Source organism: Spinacia oleracea, chromosome 2 (assembly GCF_020520425.1).
Source record: "Spinacia oleracea cultivar Varoflay chromosome 2, BTI_SOV_V1, whole genome shotgun sequence".
NCBI lineage: Eukaryota > Viridiplantae > Streptophyta > Magnoliopsida > Caryophyllales > Amaranthaceae > Spinacia > Spinacia oleracea.
In genome coordinates, this window is record NC_079488.1 from 57,496,974 (window position 1) to 57,521,507 (window position 24,534).

General features: G+C 35.4%; 3 protein-coding genes across 3 annotated transcripts; all 3 read left to right on the top strand.

Moving 5' to 3' along the window:
* The first annotated feature begins 466 nt into the window (after positions 1-466).
* On the top strand, positions 467-12,400 carry LOC110785205 (uncharacterized). The gene is made up of 9 exons (XM_021989640.2): positions 467-814; positions 920-1,099; positions 1,204-1,279; positions 5,637-5,763; positions 5,864-5,975; positions 8,465-8,556; positions 10,095-10,164; positions 10,258-10,340; positions 11,232-12,400. The coding sequence occupies exons 1-9, from the start codon at positions 647-649 to the stop codon at positions 11,350-11,352; spliced, it is 1,029 nt and encodes a 342-aa protein (XP_021845332.1). The 5' UTR covers positions 467-646; the 3' UTR covers positions 11,353-12,400.
* An 8,652-nt stretch (positions 12,401-21,052) lies between these two features.
* Positions 21,053-22,088, top strand: LOC130467438 (glutathione S-transferase T2-like). The gene is made up of 2 exons (XM_056835944.1): positions 21,053-21,494; positions 21,616-22,088. The coding sequence occupies exons 1-2, from the start codon at positions 21,053-21,055 to the stop codon at positions 22,086-22,088; spliced, it is 915 nt and encodes a 304-aa protein (XP_056691922.1).
* A 548-nt stretch (positions 22,089-22,636) lies between these two features.
* Positions 22,637-24,067, top strand: LOC110785217 (uncharacterized). The gene has a single exon (XM_021989657.1). The coding sequence runs from the start codon at positions 22,637-22,639 to the stop codon at positions 24,065-24,067; it is 1,431 nt and encodes a 476-aa protein (XP_021845349.1).
* The last annotated feature ends 467 nt before the right edge of the window (positions 24,068-24,534 follow it).

Genomic DNA, 24,534 nt, shown 5'->3' on the forward strand with positions numbered 1-24,534 from the left:
TCTGTTTCTTATATTCGCACGCATCGCATGCATATAAGATTAGTAAAATAATAAGAAGACAATGTTGTCATAAATAAAAAAAGATTACATAATTCAGGCCATTTATTTAGGAAAAGAAAAAAAGAGCGGGAAACCTTTTATTGTGAGAGTGACATGTGTCATCTTAGGTTTTAGGGGCTCTATTTTAGTATAGATATATACATATACATATGAGTTTTATTTAACTTAACAATTTAATAGAATTCGTGCATCGCACACCGTTGTCGGCATCTGCCTAACCTGCTTTAGCTGCTACGGGCTAAAATCTAATTTTATTATAAAATAGAAATTCAAAAATTGCAAAATACAAATTACATGACAAGAAGCTTAAAAAAATAAATACAAAGTCAACCAGGGTAACCAAATAAATATTAAGTCAACTCTTTGATGTAATGAAATACCAAGTCTACTCTAAAAATTAGAAACAATCAAACTTTATCCACAAGTGGTCTATTTTTTTCAAAAAAGAAAAAGTTCTGCTCTGTATAAAATACCTTCAATTGAGAGTCATGGCTCAGATAAGTAATTAAGTGGCATTGCACTAAATAAACACTCTTACATCATTTTAGGGTTTTAAAACAGCCAACCTCCACCTCATCAAACAACAATGGCGGGTGCCGGTATTCATCCTTATCACCACCAACAATGGCCACCTGTTCCGGCTCCTCCACCACCTCCTTCCACCGCCGCTCCTCCTCCTCTTCCTCCCCCAAACTCTGTCGTTCCTATGCCACCGCCGCCTCATCCTCCTCTCGATAATCGCCTCTGTGATGATGTCATTTTCTGTCTCGTACTTTTTATTTTTTTTAAAGAACACATTTTTTTGGTTGATTTTTGACTTGACAATGTACGAATAATCTTTTTGATGGATTTTGAGCAGGTGAGGACGATATTCATTTCGGGATTACCGGAAGATGTGAAGGAGAGAGAATTGCAGAATTTGCTACGGTGGTTGCCAGGTTACGAGGCGTCTCAGATTAATCAGAAAGGCGAGCATCCTATGGGATTTGCTCTTTTCTCTTCGCCTGAGTTTGCTCACGCTGCTAAGGATGCGCTTCAGGTGTTTTTTTCTTCCAATCTTTTATCATTTGATTTGTGTTTTGATGTATCGAAATCGTTGATTGTTTGTTGTTGTTTGATTTATTTTTGGTTCCGTGTTTGTAGAATATGGTTTTTGATGTGGATTCAAAGTCGGTTTTGCATACAGAAATGGCGAAAAAAAATCTTTTCGTTAAGAGAGGTTTGTGTTCGATTCTACATTTTGGTTTGTTGTTATGGTGGTTTATGTTGGCTAAATTAATCTTGATTGATAGATTATGAGTTGTTTGTACCAAGGAGGTGAGGGGGGATAGGAGGAAGTTTATGTATAGGATTATGGCTTGTTGTCGTTTTTTGGTCGAATGGAGAATGTGTAAAGGTTAATTTTGCGGCTGTTCGTGTTGTAACAAGTTTATGTTAGGTTTAGATATATGCAATTCTAAAGAAAAATCCTTTGGAAAGGTTTAGTGGTTAGTAGAAGGATTACTTTGTCATTGGAAAGTCTGACTTTGGTCTTTAGTTGAGTTCAAATGATGAACAGCTTTGTTCATTTACATCCTCCACAAGGAAAAAAACTTAAATGGAAATACTTGGAATAGGTTTGTTATTGCGTAAGGAAACTATATATAAGAGCATGACCAATGGCTAGCAACAAAGGTTGTTGCTTTGTTTTGCCACATCATTTCCAAACTGCTACCCAATTTCAAGCTACGACTTCTCTTATGGAATACCACTCGTACTTGTAGTTGTTGTAGATCCCACATGTCAATCATCATTTCAAATTAGTACAATATAATTTCATAATGATGTATGGTGGGGACCAAATATGGTGACAATAACAACAACAAAATGGCAAGTGAAACTGTGAAACACACTTTCCCATCTACACCATGTGTGTAGTACAATTGAGAGGAGAATGAGTTATTGTTTTTCTCAAAAACAAACACCAAGCTACTGGCTCCATAAAACTACAAGGTTTTGTAGAGCTACAAGTTTCATTCTTCCGCAATGGTTGAGCTTGTAGCTCTAACAATTTAATATCTGCTAGCAGGTCCTTCTTTTCAACAACTGATGATGCTCCAATGTCCTATTGACGTTGTCTATTTACTAGATAGTGGAATTTTATTGATGAATTGTTGCATTATATTCTTTTTCCCCCTTTTTTGACCCTTTAACAATACCAAGACAACAAGGCCCTGATATGGATCTGAAGAGTAGTAGGAGTATCCTCTTTAAATATTATAACCATCAAAACTAATCAAGGATTTTAGATTTTTGTCCAAAATATCATGCATCACACCATCTGTTTGGAAGGATGGAGAGGAAAAGGAGTGTTCTTTGATCCACCCAAATTGGTGAATACATTTAGATACGGGTGACATGATCAATACAACATGGGGAATCGGGGATTGTAGGAACATTCTGGATACTGAAATGTGTTATGGTGACATGATCTATATGATACGAGGATGCAGTGTTAGAACATTCTGGATACTGAAATGTGATACCACTTGTAAGGACATCTTATTTGATAATCTATCATATTAAGATAGTAAATGGGCCAAGGCCAACTGTTCCTACATCCGTGATTAGTCTTTTTTTTTAAAAAAATCTGTTCATTTTTTTGACAGATTGTGCTCCTGTTGGGATTTGCATGTATGTTTTTATGGATTATGGGTTAAGGAGTACAAGTTAGGATGCAGTACGTTTCTTAAAACTTCCATTTGGAACAAATGTCTGGCGTATATGTAAATAGAAAGTTTATAGAACATATCTGGTAGAAAATAAATGCATCATTTTCTTTTGTTTCTATGTTTTAGCCTTTTAGGAAAGCAGGAAGGTTTTATATCGATCAATTATTATAATATACATTGTTTAATCTTTGAAGAATTTACAGCCATCCTCTTTGTCTTTTACATAGAGGTAGGGTTTACCCAGTGTTTAAAAAAGCGCGCTTAAAGCTCGCTTAAGCGCTGAAGCTCGAAGCTCTAGGGCAAAGGGCTTAATTAGGTATGAGCGAAGCGTTTGTGAAAAAGCGCACCGAAGCGCACTTCAGCGCATGAAGCGCAAAAAGCGTATGAGCTTCATTGAAATTCTTCTTCTTTTTAATTCACATTAAAAGCTTTTTTTTATATGTTTGTTATTGTCTATTGGACCACATCCTATAATCCTTAACAATAGAAAGTGGGCCAAGAGTCGAAAGAAAAGAAAAAAAGAAGATGACATATCATTTTGAAAATAACATAGTATATTTGTTTCCTAGAAGGTCTTTCATTCCCTTTCTCTCTACTGTCTTGTACTGTTGTGTTTGATAAGTGATACGAAGTATAAACTACTCTTGCTTGCTTGCCAAAAAAAATAAAAAAATAAATAAGAGCATAAAGCTGGTAGAAAAAGACAGAGCTAGTGAAACGAGGTGTTAGGGTAGGTAGTTTGTAAAAGGAAAAGATAGTGGTAAACCCAGTGTTTAAAAAAGCGCAAAGCGCACTAAAGCGATATGAGTCCTAGAGCTTAAGCGTAAAGCGCAAGCGCAAAGCGCGAGCTTCATCTAAGTGAAGCGCACTTTTTAAGAATTCAAGGTTTCTTTACCATTATAGATATATATCTTACTAAAATAACCACAAAAATACATAAGCATCAGATTTTCTTCCCTATTGCTCCTTGTTTTAACAAAATAAAGAATACAACATAGTGTTTATCAAGGCTAAACTTACCCTACAAACTGCCCCTAGTAAGCCCAACAAACTGAGCTTACATAAAGAGAAACATTACAACTCCTGAAACCAGTTTCTACCATAATATCCTTGATCCTGTGCTTCACCTCAAACTGAATAAGCTGGACTGTAGTTGCAGGGGTAGGAACCACATTTCTCCAAACTGCAGAATTTCTGGGTAACCAGATGTGATACACTAGGCAGGCCATTGTTGCATAAGCCACGATCCTTCTGAAATTACTCTTGCTATACTTCCTGATCCAGTTCAGGCCATGAAGTTTAGTCCACCTACTATGAAAACCAAGCCAGGAGAAGACAACAGACTTGCAAGTAACACTGAAGTGACAGTCAAAGAAGAGATGTGGGATATCCTCTGCTACATTTCCACATATAGCACAAGAGTTGGAATCACACACTCCAATCTGGTGTAACCTTGCTCTAGTCTTAAGTCTGTCCAGTAGAGCAAGCCAAAGAATCACCCCTATGTTTTGGGACAGTTAGTCTGTTCCAAACATATTTGCACCACTGAGCTTTTGGGAGACTAACACTTAGCTAAGAGTACATATCTCTGATAGAGTACTTGTAAGCTGTTAGCCATTGGTGAGACTGCAATCTGGTATTGCAATGGTTAGATGCATTTAAATGCAGTCTCCTCTTATTGTCTGGGATTTTAGATGCATTTTTGAATGCCTGATTTGTATAGAAGGTATTTGGGAAATTTGATTATTGGACAGGAATACAGGATAGCAATTATTTTTGCAATTTAGCATTTAAATTATAGGTCCACTAAAAAAGTGGGATTGCTACCATCGGTACCTTATGCCATTTAAGCTGTCAATGTTAAATGTTTGTGTTTTTCCTTTTGTTAGATACTTCGTATACATTGCAAAAGCTGATTTGGCATCCAAAGTTCTGATACTCTTTGCTTCATTAAAGTTTGTGGTTTGATTTAGTGGAGATACTATGAAGTCACTTAAAAGTTTGTTGACATAATTATTATACTCAAAATATTAACTTTTACATCCTTACTGCTATACCTAAAAGAATGACACCATGCCTTTATTTTACTACGTACTTCGTAATTGTTTGTTATGCTTAAATCAATTTTCTACAAGAAAATCAACAAAGAAGCGAGTGCAAATTTGACCTCTGTTTTTTTCACCTATAAAAATTAGGTCAAAGACTCATAAGTTTTGACTAGTTCAATTCAAATGCTACTAAGTTCCAATTAGTTCAATTAAAGACTACTAAATGTAAGTACTATCAAAAAGAAATTTCAGTTAGGAAGAAATAAGTTCAACCATTTAGGGCAAATGGGTTTAGATGAGTTATAAGTTCAGTTCAGGGATATAAACTAAGGATATTTAGGTGAAATGAACGAGATGTTAGTATAAAGAAATTCAGTTATTGGGAATATATGATAGAAATATGATTTTAAGATGATAAGAGATTAAACATTCTCATATACATGGTGAAACTTTTTGAATTGAATAATATGTTTCTATGCTCAAACTTGATTAGGTTGAAAGATGTTAATTTCCTCTACGCTATCTTTGAACAATTGAACCTTTTTGACTTTTTCCGTCTAACTTCTATGGGAAACTTCCCATGTAAAAGAGGGATGCTTAGCTAGAAAGAGCGATGATAGAATTTTACAGAATTAAAAATTGTTAAGAACACTTTTAATTTTTCTTGTAATCACTGTAGATAATTGCTCGTCTTATTCATACTCTTTTCAACTTTCTTTGTGTCTTTATCACCTTTTTCTTCCTATCCGCGGGGGAGGACTGCTGTTGTGTTTGTATTGTTTAATAATCTTCTTGTTCACTCGTCTGCTTGTAATAGGTATTGTAGCAGATGCAAATGCTTATGACCAAAGTAAACGTTTAAGAACAGGTGGTGACTATACGCATACTGGTTATGCCAGTCCATCACCATTTCACCCTCCAGCACCTGTTTGGGGACCACATGGGTAGGTTTAAACTTTGATTTTTAGTGAAAGCAATGGCTTGTGAAAGTGTGAAACAATTATCAGTTATTAGTTATTAACTGACTCCATTTCTATGTCTTAGGTATATGGCTCCCCCTCCCCCTCCACCATATGATCCATATGGAGGATACCCTGTACCTCCAGTTCCCATGCCTGCTCCTGTACCTGCACCAAGTAGCTATGTTCCTGTGCAGGTACTTTCTCTTTCACTTACACCTCGTGCATGATACTAAACAATAATGGAAATCGTGGCAAGTATTTTCAATTTGACTTGTGTATTATGCTTATTTTGGTATAAAAACCTACTTCGATATGGCTATAGTCACTAAGCTTACCTATAAATATTGAATTTCATCTATAGTACATTCTTAGCAGCCTTGATGAATGTTTACAATTTTAAATCTTTTAACCTAATATTAAAGCGTCAAAAGTGCCCCCCCCCCCCCCCCCCAAGTTTAATGTATAAAAAGTCTCGGTTAATTTATTATTAGCCTTACAAATGTTTAGACCTTTGTTTCATGATAAAATACGAGAAGTTTAAAAATTGCCCACCTCCCTCTCTCCAAAAATGTATAATTTGTGGACTATCAAAAATATGTTCAGCCACATGACTGCAACATTGAAGTCTACATATCTCATGTAATACTGTAGAGAATCTAGAACTTTTGTGTACGGCCGACGTTTGCTTGAATACAGAAAATGAAAACGACTGCAATTTTATTATTGTGGTGCCTATTTCATTCTTTGACTTACCTAGGTGAATGGAGACCCATGGCTAATGCTATTGCAGATTCTTAAACACAATCATATGACTGCAACATTGAAGGTTAAATATCTGATGTAGTACTGTAGAGAGTCTGGAACTTTTGTGAGCGGATGACCTCTGCTTGAATACAAAAAACTGAAAACGACTAAATTTAATTATCGTGGTGCCTATTTCATTCTTTCTTTTATCTAGGTGAATGGAGACTGATGGCTAAAATTAAGATATATTTTTGAGTGATATGAGATTGTGAGGTGCTTTTCTCTGTATATATATAGTTCAACTATTTCTGCCGAAGTCTTGTAAAAGGATTTTCTTTTGAAGTCGCCCACGGCGCTGTTTTTCCTATGTAGTCTTAACCCATACATACTAATATTTGTGCTTAAGCGTTTTTATTTATTTATTGTTTTGGAATGTCAATTAATTTCCTTAGGACTTTATGGATTTCTTTTGATGCGAAACGTCGACCTAAGTTGATGATCAGGTGACAGAAGCGCCGCAAGTCATGGTCAATGGTTACCTTTTGTGGTTACAACGCCGTTGATGGTTATTTAGGTGGTCGCTATTTTGGTGTGACCATAGTTCCCCTTAAATAGGTAGATTTTCACGCTTTGATTGCCAGCAAGGGTTGGTTTTGAGTTAACAAGATGATTGGAAGATTTAGGAAAGAGTTTGGGAGCTAAAATGAGCAAATAGGGCCTTGCACGACTGTGTCGTCGAGCTATTTTATTTTCAACAATCCAGAATGGTCATTCAAAATGGCACGCTCTTGCCAAAGCTGCACTTGATAGTCGCACGATTAAGCAACACACCAATAGGATTCTCAAGCTCCACTTTACCGTCGTATAGTTGTCGCACCATAGTGCAATATACACTCCTTTGTTATTTTGCAATGGGTATTTTTTTTCCTAACAATCAAGATCCAAGTATTGTTAAACTTTTGACTTTAGCTTGATTGTATTCTAATGGCCCTTATTTGGGGGTCACTTTAAGCTATATTAGCATTCCGATAATTATAATGTATGAGGGAACATGCCTGTATTCTTTTTGTTGAATTAAATATATGACAATTTCTTTCTCTTTAGTACTTTGTAAACTTTCCTGCGCAAAAAACGTGAAAACTCTTGAACTTTCCTTTGTGGTATTTGGTAAACCCTTGCTTATTTGATCTCTACTTCTGTGTTTAATTTGTAGCTTAGTTCTAGAATAGTGGTCATCTTTGTGCTAATCTCTTTTCAAGACCATATTTTTTTTCTTCTTCATGCAATCCAATGGAAACCCCAAAAATTTTGTTCCAAACATCTGAAATTTCTTGTTCGTGGATTATCAAAAGTAGTATCAAGAACTAAATGTCGCCTGAATATAAGGTTTACACCAAATATGCCACCGTAAGCTAAATTTTATACCCTTATGTCATTGTTGATAACTTTTATATCAAAGTCGCAAAAACCGAAAAGGTGCTATGTTCTGTACCAATTTGGCTAATTAGCCTTCTTGTTTATAGTGGCCAATCTGGTAACATAAAAATATTATTAACGGTGGTTGCAGCATGTTTCTAAATCATACCTTACATAACGACAAGTCCAAAGTCCGTTAAAGAACTGCTTTGTTTTATTTGGTACACAATTGAGTTGTCTAGCTGTCTTTGTCCTGAATTTCCTTTCAAGATCATACCATAAGTCCTTGTTGTTCATGCAAGCCCTTGAAAAACCCTAAAATATTTGTTTCTAAAATCTGAGATTTCCTGCCGTAGCTCGTGCCGGACAAACTTTATCTGTTGCTTCTTGGAAATAGGAATCACCAAGTACTGTATTTTTTAAATAGTTTTCAAGTGAAGTTTCCAATTTTTTCTGTATATCTTGCTTTGCGTAGCTAGCACTATCTCTCTTGTTCTCATTACTATTTTTTGTTGATCTGCAGAACACAAAGGATAACCCTCCTTGTAATACCTTGTTTATTGGTAACCTTGGGGAGAACATTAACGAGGAAGAGCTAAGGGGTTTGTTTAGCATGTAAGCTTGTCTCTTCCTTGTTTAACTGCTATTTTAATTTCTTTTTCCATTAACTCTTTTGGTGGGGGGGGGGGGGGGGTTGGGGGGGTTGGGGAGGGGGGATAGTTTATTCCGTATCGGTTATCTGACTTATTTAAGGCATTCAAGGTCGTATTTGCTGACCTATGCATAGGGGTTTGTTGTTTGAGTTTTTTCTTCTTTTATTTCTTTGAAGTTCATTATGATTTATGATTGGGCCTTTAACAGTTTATGAGCATCAAAATTTTGGTCAGATCCAATTTGGACTTTTCTCATGCCACATTATAGTTCTCTCCTCTCTCAGCTTGAAACCCTAGGTGAGGCCTATAATGCTTCTGCCTTTAGAGGTTTTATCATGAGACCCTCAAATGAATTTATTCTCCTGTTCCTTTTATCCCCTCTCTTAAGTCTAGCAAATATTTTTTTTCCTTGGGGGGGGGGGGGGGGGAATCGTTGCTCTTAGTGTAGATTCCATCAATTACCTAGACAGCAATGTTAGTTACCCTCAGACTCTCAGAGCCAATCTCCGGATTGAACAAATGTCCCCTGCCAGAAAACAGATTCATACTACCCTCCTTGGCACATTGCTCAGAGGATTTACAAAAGAACCTATGTCTTTTGTTCATGAGTGAAATTATATTTAAGGTTTTACAGAAGATTTGTACAAAGGATCCGTGAGTGAAGCAATGTGGTAGTGTATGGGCATGCGCTCATGGTTAATTTAAACTGTTTTAAGTTCCTGGCAGAAATTCAGGCCTTAAAGATATGAATGACAGATTAGTCTGAACCTCTTGTACCAACGGAACCGAAGTACCTGTGAACAGATTTTTTTAACGTAGATAGCGAATGGAATTACCGAGGTCCTTTGGTTTGCCAGTCCTGTGTGTTCTGCCTAACTGGTTAACTATGAATTGCACTGAGGATCTAGTGCATTTACTGTTATCTGATACATGTGCTTTTATCGTATATGTTAGGCTGTTGTAATGTTTACCCTTGCTTTTTGATCCAAGTGTCCTTCTGAATCAGCTCTTTTTTTCATGTACTTCCTCTGTTTTTTAATACTTGCAACTTTTGACTTAGTCTCAAATATCTTTTCGAAATATCATTTTATGATTTTTAAATAACAGTTAGAGATATTGATAGTCAAAGTTAGGCATTGGCAAACATGAACTTCAAAGTTTTGCAAGTATTAAGTAACCTAGGAAGTACAAATTATGTCTACAGCACATGAAGGGCATACCTTCCGGCAAGCTACCCCCCCTTCCCCCCATGTACTCATAACTTGATTCCTCGTTATTGGGTGATATCTTGGGTCGGAGGGTTTGAGAATCGCTATATGTTTAGGGCACAGCACACATGTAATTATATTTGTCTTTAAATGTGGAATGTTTTTAATTTATTTCATGTGCATGTGTTCAATTTAAGGTGTAGAAGGTTGTTCAATATTGACGCCTGGGATTTTCCGAATATTGACTTTTTTCTTTAAATACCCTGTTTTATTCATGGGTTCATGTGTGCAGACAATCAGGATTTAAGCAGATGAAGGTTCTGAGGCAGGAAAGACACACTGTTTGCTTTATTGAGTTTGAAGTAAGTGTTCACTACAGAGGTTGATTGGTTTCTTGTGTCATCATTTTCCTTCTGTTTCACTTCTTGCAATAAATACTGTATTCTTCTTTGCAGGATTTGAATAGTGCTTCTCATGTCCATCATAATCTACAAGGGGCTGTTATTCCCAGTTCTGGCTCTATTGGCATGCGTATACAATATCCTTTCTTTTGTTTATCATGCATATTCAGCTCTTGATTATGTGAAATATTTAGGTTACAGTTTCTGTAATTTTAGGAATTTCATGTTTGGTTTACCTCATGTCTGTTCCTCGTGGAATCCTTAGTTTCTTGCATTTTGGGCATTTAAGTATTTGGGTAGGCTTGGATTGTTCGTGGTCTGGGTTGGTGAGGTTTAGTACCCAAACCAAACTAGACCGCACCAAAGTGTTACGGTTTGGTGCTGTATGGTTTGTGGTTTAACCACATTTTTAAAAAAAATCACGTAAAAATAACACTTTTTTTTTGGTGACTATTATAAAACTCATAATGGATGTTTGAGACTATCTTACTTGGAAACATTAGTTTATTTTTCATTTTATTTTATTTATATACATATCTTTTAGATTAAAATTGGATGACTTAGACTTGTTACTGGCACATATTGTAAATTTATAAACTTTGAATACGTGGTTACAGTAGGTTTATTTTATTTTTGATTTGTTTAACTAAAAAAATGATAAAAATGGTGCCTGGTTTAATGAGGTTTGTGGTGCGGTTTGTTTCACAATTTTTGAAACATCTAATCCGTTGCAAACTGGGGTCTGGTCAAAATCTCAACCATTCCGCAATTTTTTCAGATTGCAACAGAAACTGCAAAATAACGGTTTGGTCGTGGTTTACCGCACTCTGAACAGCCTTTGTAAGGCAGTTGATTGCTTGATGTAATTTTGTTTGAAGGCATGTCTCCACTGCAATGATCATGAATTACATTTGCTTTTTTCTTTTCGTATTTTATGGCTATCTGTGTATTATAATTTGTTTTGATTAAAGTTTCTTCACCATTTTGCCTTTTTCATTTAACTCATTCATTTTTCTTGACTTTGAAACGTATTCGAAGAATCCCTATGGTAAGCGGAAGGATTCCAATCATTCTGCTGCTGCTATCAATGCTGCTGCTGCACCTATGAATACCATGAGTGGAGCTGCCCCACCTATGACTTACCAGTAGTCCGAAGGGGATGTACTCTGTTTTTAATGGTCCAAAAATGCAACTACATGATAAGATGCATCATGCAGCAGTTACACACATCCATTTCATCAGCATTAGCATTTCTTCTCATGTGAATGAATACGCATATTGACATCATGAATGTACCATTGAGCCATATTGTTTCTTGACATCCGATATGCTTCTTCTCCGCATATTGGCATCATGAATGTACCATCGGGCCATGTTTTTCCTTGGCATGTGATATGCATTTGAAGAAGCATCCTAACTGCCTTGATGACATCATAGATATCACAGTTTTTGTTTGTTGTATTACTGATGCATTTCCTGTTGTAGTTTTATGGATGTGTGTGTTTAATGTTCATATTGACCATGCTATTGATTGAATAAAACATAGATGGACTGCCAAGTCATGTAGCTGGAACTTGTGCTCTTGTAGTCTTGTGTGACATTTCATGGGCATGAAGTTGTGATATAGGAAGCATAGGAGTTCACATCACTGATCATGATTGCTTTGCAATCCATTGCCATTATCATTGGCATCATGATTCATTTATCATCAACCCTATCGATCCATCATCTCTACTGGTTCAAACAGGAGATAAACATACATTTCAGTCAGGGTTTAGGCTCTTCTATCAAAAGAATTTATGCTTGAGAATGTTGTTCTCGTGCAGTCTATTTCAGTCAGTTACTAATGATATTATTGCTTTGTGTTCAAATGATCGCTGAAGCTCATTTTTCAGGTAATCATTCTGGAGTTTCCTGGGATAATATGTTAAAGTTCTTTTGATCAAGTGAATTACTTTGGTAGTCTCGTAGTTTATGCAGTTCAAGCACTCATGGTCTTATGAGCTTCTGTTTGGCTGTTTTTGCTGAGTTCTGTTGGGTTTTGGATTGATTATTGTAGTTTCAACTTTGTAAGAGAAATGTATTTAGTCGCGAGAGTGATAACTTGAGGACCGGCTGCTATTTTGTCTTCCGTACTGTTTGACAACTATAACTTGTATTTTCATTTTTGCTTTTGGAAGGTAAATTGGACTCTTAAGCTGTCGTATGTTACGATTTGACTTAGGTAGTGGTGGTGCATGCCTCGGCATTGTGCATGTGTGTGAAGTAAGACCTGTTCTACAGGCCGGGTTAGGGCTGGACTGGGCTGAAGCTAGAATCTAAACAAAGCAGCCGCAAAACTTTGAACCACCGCCCTTCCCGTTCCCCTCTCCAGATCTGATTGTTTTGGATAGATTTTAAGTGTTGGAGTTTGCTTGTTTCATCTTCAATCAAGTGGTTTCTTCCAAAACTCGACAAGGTTGAAGCGTTATTTGCTGAAGACAAGGTTGAAGATGATACACATGAGCAAGGTTTGGTTGAAATTAATTTAGAGGAATTACTTCAAAAATTGTTCATGAAAAAGAGGAGAGAGAAAGTGGTGAAAGCAATGAGTTCTGGTCTTCTTTGCCTTCCTTGAATTCTCTTTTTTTATTTGTGTATAATTTTTTATCATCTTGTTTAATTAATCCATTCAGCAAATAAACCTATAAGGGCCCAATCCACCCATTAAACATCAACCCTTTAAGATCCCAACCCATTTACTTCGTATAAAAATAATGGGTTGAACCCATTTTAAAATGGCCTGCACTCGGGCTTTTAATGGGCACCCAACCCGTTGAACATGTATGTGAAGGCACAAATGCGACTGCGTGTAGCCAACCCTCGATCTTTAGAAAGGCTCTGCGTAAAGCTTTCACTTCCATTCACATTCCTTGGGGAATTTCATTGACAATGTAATGATATGAAAATTTCTCTGGCAAGCTGGTACACGAGTAACTAATTGCACATGCTAAAGTATTTTTTGAACCTGAGCTGTTTGGCTATTGACCTCTAAATTAGATTCCAGTACATATGCAAATAATTTTTTAAAGCATTATGTGAAAATATGTAATGAAAAGTCTTTTGTGTTAATATGAAAATTATTATTACCGACATTTATTTTGCGGATTTTCTTTTTCAACATGATTGAAGCGACCGAGCAAATCTAACAACGTATGAATGAATAACTTTTCTAGAGCATAGAATTTGATGTTAATGAAAGTATCTAAGATGAGAAAAATATAGAGATTGATTTTCAATAAACCATTAGAGAAGTTGTAAATTGAATATAATATTTTATTCACAATACATAGTAAATGGAATGAAAGTTTTTATTCACAATCCATAAAAGTACTTCATGTCCTATTTATTATTAGCACGAGCTTGAAAAATCTAACAAAATAATCATTTATAACAACATCTATACTAATATATTAAAAGGCGTTGAGAAAAATGTCCATGTGGCACATAGTATACTTCCCTTTGCGCCACATCATCCACTCACCAAATGATATGTCATATCATGGACAATCAAAAATCAATACGTACAATGAGGTTTGAACTCCTAACCTCAAGTGTGGAGGATAACTCTCATTACCATCTTAACCAACAACCATTTGTGGTATATGTTTTCACATTAATGTATAAATGAGTGTTAACATGAAGTTTACAACAACTAAACTTTTATGTGACTTTTTATTTTCTATTGACTATTTTGGAAAAAAAAACAATAATTAAAGAATTAGGACAACCATGAATAAACATGATGTCATAAGTCTCATAAGCATCAACTACAGAAATGCCTTGTATGACTGCATATGTCTAATTTGGTGTTTGTTAATTTTGAATCACTTATTTCCACTAGAAAACAAATTATAAATTGTAAGATGATGCAATTGAAAAATTATTTCTCATGATAAATGACTTAGTGTGTTTGTGTAGTTTACGAACTTGATGAATGCTTTCACTTAATGCTATACATGTATCTTATCAAATATTTTGCTCAAGAAAAATCTAAAATTTTAACTATTCAATATAGCAATTGGGGCATCGCCCGAGCCACGCACTAGTTTTAAGTTTAAACATTGAACATATATAAGCTTTGAATTATAAATGAAGCTTTTATGAAGCGTACAGAGTGATTTAAAAAACAAGGTACTTTAATGTCTTTTGAGTTAATCTAATAGATTGGTTAAATGGTATTTTAAATAATTGATGAATTTACTACGAAAATGCTATTAAATGTGGGCCTCAAGTACAGTCATATGACTTTAAATGTTGGCTAGCCACATGTACATTCAATATTTTATTTTCGTAATACATCAACAACTATATAATATACAATCAACTATTATCAATATACAAAAAACATCTATTTAAACATAATCTACAACTATAAATATCCAGTCAATCACCTGCAACTAACAATATTGCATTTTTGTTTACATCAATCATGAAATATATAGTCAACAACAAGTAGTATACAATAAACTTTAATTAATGTGCAGTCAACAAATAAGATTATACTACCCACAATTTTCAAGTAAAATATTTAACTGGAAAGTTTTCCCAATCACTGAGACTAACTCGGAATCTCTACCAATGTTTGACGTATTGAGGTTTAATAAAATAGAGTTTGATCTTTAATTGGCCGTTAAGGTTTTGTTATATTCGACTTATTTTATGTGAACGTATGTGAACTTATTTTATCTAATAAAACTTATTTTTCAGAAAAAAAAACTTATTTTATGAACTTATCATATATTAACTTATCTGAATTATTTTAATTTGTTTGAACTTGTATGAAATAATTCAAACAAAATAACCCTAAGTTATCTAACTAAATATAACTTTTTGCAAACATTCTATAATTAATACCCAAATTTGTAATATTATTAATATGTTTAAAATGTAATCATTGTTTTAGATCCAAGCATGTATGTATAGACGAGTTTGAATAAAAAAAATATGTATGAATAGATAAAAATTATTCACCTGATATTCCTTTTTTCCCTTAACTTATTAGAAATTATCAAAATTTATTTTTCTTAAACTTATATTTCCTCCATTTTTTTACTTGCACCATTTTCCTTTTATATAATGTACATGTTATTTGCACCATTTGGATTTATGATATGATTTCACATGTTGATTGACGTGTTCACACACTAAATATACACTTTACCGAATATTGTGTTGCAATGTGAAATTTAAATTATTTATCGCATGCATTATCCTTTATAAAACTATCCACATAATTTACTTGCATTATAACTTTTAATAATAAATTATGGACAATTTGGTTATCCTATTTAAGTTCGTTTAATCATTCTAAATCACCCCTTTTGATATACTATTACAATTATACGTGCATTAAAAATCAACTCAATAGTAAATTAGAATAACGTATATCTCTGCATTGATTCGTGACACAAAATTTCAGGCGAGTAAGACAACCAAGGCTGATACTAGGCATTCCCCGTATTAATAAATTTACCCTATAACCCAATCTCAACTATGCTGATATATGTTCGGGCGATCTTCATTCGAGATCACAAGGGAAACAATTGGTATTGTTATCAAATATTTGAGCCTCTTCAGATCTGACATCTGTAGACTTATACATAACATAAATAGGGTTTTTTTTAGTTTCTCCAATAAGACTAAAATTATTTGGAGGCTCTAGTAACTAGTTAAGGAAGTATAAGTCCCTTTTGATATGTTCATTTCATATAAAGTTTTTACCCCCGTCCCATGCGCACTTTTGATCTTAATTGAGCTCTTCGGAGCCATTTTTTGTACTAATGTGTGTTGTGTAGTATACATACTTGTAGGACCGCTATTTGATGGAGATCGGTCTTTTGAGACCTTTTTCAATATATTCCTGGACGACTATTACAATATCCTGTATTTTTAAGTAATGTTAAATATATTTAATTATATTTATAAAGCGTTTTATTATTTTTATAAATTAAAGTCGCATTTAAATATTTTTTAAAATATTTTTTTATTAATTAAAAATATTAAATATTTTTAATTAGAGGAGAATAATTTTAATTGGGTTTTGAACAAAAGCTAAACGATTTTGAAATATTCTAGCCCTATCTAATTTCAATTACGAACCCATGCAAATAAAGCAAGTTAATCTCATTAATTAAGCCCATTCTTAAATTCCCTGATCCTATCCCATCTAGGAAACGAAACCTATAAATACCCCTCCCCTACGTTTTATTAATCACCAACATTCATTAATTGCGCAAACCCTCACAAACACTCCCTCACTTTCTCTCTCTTTCACTCGGCCCTTCCTCCCTTCGAGACGAGCACCCGCGCCTAGCGCCCTTCCGCCCTTGCTGCACTCGCTGCCCCGCGTCCTCTCGTGCCTGCCGCTTGCCCTGCGCCCATGCACAACCTTGGCCCAGCGCGCACAACACCACACGTAGCAGTCCTCGCACGCAAACTGCCGGGCCGGTTTTGGATTGGTTATTGTAGTTTAAACTCTGTAAGAGAAACCTATTTAGTCGCGAGAGTAATAACTTGTGGAAAGGCTGCTATTCCTTTTTTCGTACTGTTGAACAACTATAGCTTGTATTTTCAATTTTGCTTTTGGGAGGTAAATTGGACCCGCCGTTGTATGTTACGATTTGACTGGGGTAGTGGTGGTGCATGCCTCGGCATTTTGCATGTGTGTGAGTTAGACCTGTTCAACGGGCCGGGTTAGGGCTGGACTGGGCCGAAGCTAGAATCTAAACAAAGAGGCCACAAAACTATGAACCACCGCCCTTCCCGTTTCCCTCTCCAGATCTGATTGTTTTTGATAGATTTTAGGCGTTGGGGTTTTTTATCGGATCGACGGAAGTTTATAAGAGGAAGAATGTGAAGTTTTGGAAGAAACCCAATTGATTGAAGATGAAATTGATGCAGATGAGTATTTAATTGAGGCGTTATTTGCTGAAGACAAGGTTGAAGATGATACAAATGAGCAAGGTTGGTTGAAATTAATTTAGAGGAATTACTTCAAAAATTGTTCATGAAAAAGAGGAGAGAGAAAGTGGTGAAAGCAATGAGTTCCGGTCTTCTTTGCCTTCCTTGAATTCTCTTTTTTTTATTTGTGTATAATTTTTTATCATCTTGTTTAATTAATCCATTAAGCAAATAAACCCTATAAGGGCCCAATCCACCCATTAAACATCAACCCTTTAAGATCCCAACCCATTTACTTCGTATAAAAATAATGGGTTGAACCCGTTTTAAAATGGCCTGGACTCGGGCTTTTAATGGGCAGCCAACCCGTTGAACATGTATGTGAAGGCACAAATGCGACAATGCGTGTAACCAACCCTCGATCTTAATATTGTCAACAATCTTTAGAAAGGCCCTGCGTAAAGCTTCCACTTCCATTCACATTCCTTGGGGAATTTCATTGACAATGTAATGACATGAAAATTTCTCTGGCAAGCTGGTACACGAGTAACTAATTGCACATGCAAAAGTAGTTTTTGAACCTGAGCTGTTTGGCTATTGACCTCTAAATTAGATTCCAGTACATATGCGAACAAAATTTTTAAAGCATGTAATAAAGATTCTTTAGTGTTAATATGCAAATTATTATTACCGACATTTATTTTGGGGATTTCCTTTTTAAACATGATTGAAACGACCGAGCAAATTTGACAATGAATGAATAACTTTTCTGGAGCTTAGAGTTTGATGTTAAAGAAAGTATCTAAGATGAGAAGAATATAGAGTTTGATTTTCAATAAACCATTAGAGCATTGCCAGCGGGTGTCCATGGCGTGGCGTGAGGCAAGAAACAGATGAAAAAAATAATAAAAAATTAGAAGAGAGAAGAAATAAAGAGAGAAGGATGCATGACCAAAATTAATTTTGTGGCATGTAATATATAAGTGACAAGTGTAATATTCTTTGGAGCAAAAAAACAAAATCACAGAAAAAGCCCATGATTTTCTTACAGGAACAATTTGTAACGGATAAGTGTAATAAATCAATGGCATGCAATATTTGATGTAACCCAAATCAACGGTTACATTTGTTCATTTTGAACAAATTATTAACGTTAAAAATTTCAAACGGTAATAAAATACAAAGTAAAAAATTACTCCCTCCGTCTCTTTTTGTTTTTTACGTTTTCCTTTTTGGGTGTTTCAAAATGTTCTTTACATTTCTTTTTATATTATCGCATAAATGATTTAATATTCTATCAAATTTTGTGTCCAATTATTATTTTAACCAATTAAATCCATTGGATCATTTAATCTCTCACACTTTTCCATTATGACATTAACTTTTTCTCATTTTCCCAATATCAGAATTTTGATAAGAGTGAAAACATTATAAATAAATGTAATTTTCCTCGTTTACATAAAAACTAAGAAGAATCTCAATGCACATTAATTAATCGTTAAAATGCGTGCAAAATACCAAACGTAAAAAACAAAAAGAGACGGAGGGAGTACAAAATTTGTACCAACGACTTTATTTTTTTTCCCTCTATAAAATGAGATCAATATTGAGATACTTTAACAAAACTTTTCATTTACCCAAATCTTCCAATCTATATACGTAATCTATTTTATTCTAAACAATCCAATATTTTTTCTTGAAGATGAATAACAAAAAATCTACGGTTTTTTCATGAAATGCCCCTGAGGTTTGCAATAATGCACCAAATACCCCTGCGCGTTTCAAAATTCATAGAATACCCCTATTTTTTCCAAACTGTTAACCAAATACCCCTATTATGACTTTCCGTTAGTACTCCGTTAAGTCATGTTTATAATTCATAAAATACACCTACATATAAAGTTATTGCATAATATACACCTATTTATAAAGTTCTTTGCATCAAATACCCAAAATTCCTTTAAAACTGCAGAATTTGAATCCAACGGCTAGTTTGAATTTCTAATTTTCCTAGCAATGAAGTAGAGCAGTTTGTAACAAATTTCCAGCAATAAATAGGAATTATATTCCATAAAAAGCCGATTAATTTGCAGAGTAGCTTTACAAAAACTCTGATTATATTGCCATTGCCATATACATTTGAAAGTCTATAAAAGCTCTTGAAAATTCAAAGTAAGCCGGTAATAATACCCTTGCAATGAACATTTACAATCACTCTTGTACTACAATGCATCACATTCTTGGTTACCTTGCTTGAGCCATTTCCACCCTTAAGAAAGAACTACACCAATAGAACGCAAATTAGTTTTGCAGTCCCAATTCCAACAACAAACCAAAGTAATAACTTTAAATATTCCGCCTTTAACCTTCATTTGATAATCTCTTTGCAGCTGAATCGTGTTTATGTCACCAGCTTTACAATAGAGCTTTAACTGATGACTGATCTTCAGAGTGTTGTTCAGAGACATGATATAATGATGTTCAGGAATTTGAGATGCAATGTGCCATAAAAGTAAGGTTCTTGGTAGCATAATTGGGTTAGAAACAAAGTCAACAATGCCTTCCCTGTATTGTTGTTTTCACACTTTCCCAGTCCATTTGTGGAACCCCCGCTAATTCTGACTATTCACCTAAACCCTTGCCTTCAGATCTCGTACTTCACAGTCTTAGATCTCTAATGTTCAAAACTTGATAGTTCCATACTTGATACTTAATTTGTTGTTTTAGAATTTAGATAACTATCAACTCTTCCCATTATTTCAATACCTTTCAACCCAAATGTAGTTACTCCATCATCACACAGTACCTCACAAAAATTGAGCGGCTTTCAAGCATATTTCTCTCTTCTCCCACCTCCCATGGCTTCCGATTCTCTCCCCTCCCCTGAAAATGGCGCCCATACCCCAAGAAACCCAAGCTCAATCTGTCAATCACCTCCCCCTCCACCAACAACAACCACAAGAAGATCGAACAAGATCAAACCGCTCTCAAAACCCTAATTTCTCCCACCGAAATCGCCGCCGAATTCACCCACCATGACCACGCCAACAACAGACGTTTCTGGTGTTGTCCCTCCTCCGTCATCTCCGCCCAACGATGGTGGCAACTCCTCTTCCTCCGCCAACCCGATTTTTTGTGATTCTCTCTCCTCCGCTCTGGGATCAACTCCTCCCGCCGTCTTCTCCTCCCGTTAATCAATGCCTCTCACCTTGATGAAATCTCACTCGTCGACAACGCCAATGGAGGAGATAGAGAGTTGACCGGGTCACCGATGCCATCGACGGTGCAACAGAGAAAGTCAAACCCTGGCCGAGGTTGGCGACGGTAGCGGGGGCGAAGATGGTGACGGGGTGAGGAGTGGTGTTGGTTCAGTGGGAGGAGAGAGAAAGTTTGGGTGGGTTGAGTGGGAGAGAGAAAGTATGCAGATGAATGGGATTTAAGTCACATAAGGGTAAAAACGTAAATTCCTACTAACGGAGGACTAACGGACGTTAAGTCCAAGTGTATTTTATGAACAGTTGGAAAAAATAGGGGTATTTTATGAATTTTGAAACGCGCAGGGGTATTTGGTGCATTATTGCAAACCTCAGGGGCATTTCATGAAAAAACCGAAAAATCTAGTAGGAAAAAAAATCCCCCAAAATCCAAAAATTCTTCACAGCTCCATAATAATCCAAATTTTACACCTAATTTGTCTAGTTATCCAATTGATCTAAACTCTCAAGAGGTCTCAAACTCACAAAATTTTCCACAGTTTCCAAATGATGGATCACTAAATCTCAATTTTTCCAATCCGACCTCTTTCTCACCAATTGCTCCAAGATCACAACAAGAATTTTCAACTTATGAGAATTATCAAACTTTTTCACAAGATCAAACAACATTTCCCATGTCACAACATTTTCACATGTCACAAGGTGAAAATGTTCTTCCGAGTTTCAATAATTCATACAGAGAAACCGCGGTATCGGAAGACGACAATGACGATGATGATGTTGTTGATGATGATGATGATGATGATGTTGAAAATGAAGGAGGAGCAAATTCATCGTCTAGAAGATTTTGGTTGCATGCTGAAGACGAGGTCCTTGTGAAGGCTTGGCTTGAGGTTAGTTGTAATAAGAAAACTAACACCAAACAAAAGGGGGCTGTATTTTGGGGTAAAATTGAAAAAATGTTTGATAATGTTAGATTATATAAAGAAAAGTTATATAATGAAGGGGTTATAAAAAGTGATTTGTTGAAGGTAAGAAATTTAGAGCAACTTAGAAGTCGATGGAAAAGGGTAGCAGCTTCATGCGCCAAATTTTCTGGAGCATATGCAATGGCTGTAGAAAGGAGGGCAAGTGGTGAATGTGATGATGATGAAATGAAGCTAGCACATAAACTATATAGGGCTGACAATACAAAAAAATACCTCTAAGGTATTTCATGACAAGCATGCTTGAGATATTTTGAAAAATGCTTCAGGATGGGAGCCAGTTGAAAATATTGTCGATACATGTAAGAAAAATACATCAAACCAAGGAAACAACTCAAAGAGATCACGGATCAATGAAGCTGGTAACTACTCGTCTTCAACAAACCCGGATACACCAACCAGTGGTGATATTGGGTGTTTTGGGTTCCCCTTAAGTGACAGATCTTGCAAAAATAAAGGTAAGAACAAAGTGATGAATGTTCCTTCAGAGTCATTTCAACAATGGTTGGATGTTGTGGAAAACATGAACATTACAAGGCAATCTGAAACTGAGATGGAAAGAGAAAGATTGAAATATGAAAGAGAAAGAGAGGTTGAAAAGACTCAATTGGAAAGAGAGAAAGAAGCACGAAAGCAACGAAAAATCAATATGGAGTTATTCAAGATACTTGAAGCCAAACCGTACTTGTCGGAAGAAGATCAAGAACGCCGTAACAATTTAGCGAGGATATTATTCCCATGAAATTAATGTAATATTTACTTAAGGCTTAAGTTAGTTATTTATGTTTAATATTCTAATGTTCTTTTCTAAATCCTGATGTTTAAATTAAATTATTATTAGTATTTGGGTTAAAATTCATAACATTCCAATAATGTAATTGTTTTTTGTTTGAAAATTATTTCATAGCTCTATTATTGTTCCTGATAAAATTACTCCATTATTTTGAGTGACAAGACTTATCACTGTGACTTATTGCTATGCCAATGTTGGGTAATAATGACATTGATGAAGTGAAGTATCACTGCACCTTCATTACATGACCCATATGAAGTGAAGTATCACTACTACCATTTATCACATCAATCAATTTTTGCAGTAAATGGTTGTATTCATAATGCTCATTATTGAATTAGATAGCTTCAATATTGTTCTATAAATTGAGTGAAAAATTTCAGCTTCACTCCACTCCACTCACTCTTAGTATCTTTTAATATCTTCAATCTCCTACGTAGTATCTTTTAATTTCAATCTAAAATTTTTCACTTCAATAGGCTTGCTTGAAGTGAAAGATGTCCTCAAACCAAAGTACCAATTCTTCAAAGTCTTCTTCCAGCTCTTCCAATAATTCTGATAATAATAACCAACAATCTATTAATGATTATAACCGACGTTATGAAAGACGTAGACAAGCGAATCGTGTAGTTGATCGGATGATGGATGAGTTCATGGTGGCGAATAATTCATTTGAATTTTTTCAAATGGCTAATCAAGTTCCAAGAGCACCAAGGGTCCTTGTACAGAGGAATCGTGATGATGGAAACGACCGTTTGTGGAATGACTACTTTGCTGACCAACCGGTGTTCACCCCATCTTTATTTCGTCGGAGATTTCGCATGAAAAAGCATGTGTTAATCCGTATAATGCAAACTTTGGAAGAACGCCATGAGTTCTTTCAGCAACGTTCGGATGCTACCGGTAGACTCGGTGCATCATCATTGCAAAAATGCACCGCGGCTATGAGGTTGCTAGCGTATGGTACCGCTGCTGATAGTGTTGAAGACTACTTACGGATCAGTGCATCTCTTGCTCGAGATTCCTTACAACATTTTGTTGAAGGGATTGTGTCTTACTTTAGTGATGAATACCTCAGAAGGCCAACGGAAGCGGATATAGCAAGACTTTTACAAATTGGAGAAGCAAGAGGATTTCCAGGCATGATGGGTTCCATTGATTGTATGCATTGCCGATGGAAAAATTGTCCTCTCAGATTGAAAGGGTTGTTCTCTGGAAGAGCTAATAAGACAACATTTATTTTAGAAGCTGTGGCATCGCAAGACCTTTGGATCTGGCATGCTTTCTTTGGAACGCCAGGTAGGTGTAATGATATCAATGTTCTTGATAGATCTCCATTATTTACAGATGTCTTTGAAGGTCGCGCACCACCTATTAACTATGTCGTGAATGGCCACCAATACAATATGGGATATTATCTCACTGATGGTATATACCCAAAATGGGCAGCATTCATTCCAACGATATCCCTCCCCCAAAACGAAAAGGAAGGTCTTTTTGCCAAATTACAAGAAAGTCGGCGAAAGGATCTGGAACGTGCATTTGGGGTACTTCAAGCTCGTTTCGCAATAATTCGTCAACCTGCTCTAGCTCGTAATACATCAATGCTTGGAAAAATTATGATAGCTTGTGTTATTATACATAACATGATTGTTGAGGATGAACGAGATACATATTTAAATTATAAGGACCCAAGTGAGTATGACCAAGCCGTGGAACAACCTTCATCCTCGAACAAAAGAAATAATGGAGAACCATTTCAATTTCACAACGGTGCTGAGAGGATAGCAAATTTGGATACTTACATGTCTAATAGAGTTCGAGTTCGTGACGAAGTTATGCATAGAGCCCTCAAGTCGGATCTGGTAGAACATTTGTGGCTCAAATATGGGGGTAATAATAGGGAAGAAGGTAATAATAGGGAGTAACGGACTTGATATTGTAACTATAATCATATTTGTCTTTAGTCATTATGCTTAATTTCTATAAATTATGTTATGTTTATCATATGTATTGTCGTATCCTTTTAAGGTGTGTTCTCGTATTATTGTATTCGTATCTTATTATAATGTACTTTCGTTTTAAACTATATTTTCTTTGTTAACTTTTAATTAAATATTTATCTAATGTTGATTAGTGTTTAATTATAAGTCATAATTTAATTAAGAATAAGGTTTAATGCATTTATTAGTAATTATTTTAAGTTTTATGATGCAATAGGAGAGAGAGAATTGTGGTGGGGTAGGATAAAAGTAAGAGAGATAAAATGGTGACCAAAATAAATTGGGCAACCATTGGGCATATTTGAGCATTGTTGGTCATAAGCTTTGGTCATGGTTGAGTTGGAAGGGTAAAAAATACTTATTTATTTGATGACCCAAAATTTTGGGTCATC

Bases quoted from the DNA above. Each gene is read 5' to 3' on its own strand.
- LOC110785217 (XM_021989657.1), top strand. From the start codon at position 22,637: ATGTCCTCAAACCAAAGTACCAATTCTTCAAAGTCTTCTTCCAGCTCT.
- LOC130467438 (XM_056835944.1), top strand. From the start codon at position 21,053: ATGTCACAAGGTGAAAATGTTCTTCCGAGTTTCAATAATTCATACAGA. The intron at 21,495-21,615 runs GTGAATGTGATG...AAAATGCTTCAG, and splicing joins TGTAGAAAGGAGGGCAAGTG to GATGGGAGCCAGTTGAAAAT.
- LOC110785205 (XM_021989640.2), top strand. From the start codon at position 647: ATGGCGGGTGCCGGTATTCATCCTTATCACCACCAACAATGGCCACCT. The intron at 815-919 runs GTCATTTTCTGT...GATTTTGAGCAG, and splicing joins ATAATCGCCTCTGTGATGAT to GTGAGGACGATATTCATTTC. The intron at 1,100-1,203 runs GTGTTTTTTTCT...CCGTGTTTGTAG, and splicing joins CTGCTAAGGATGCGCTTCAG to AATATGGTTTTTGATGTGGA.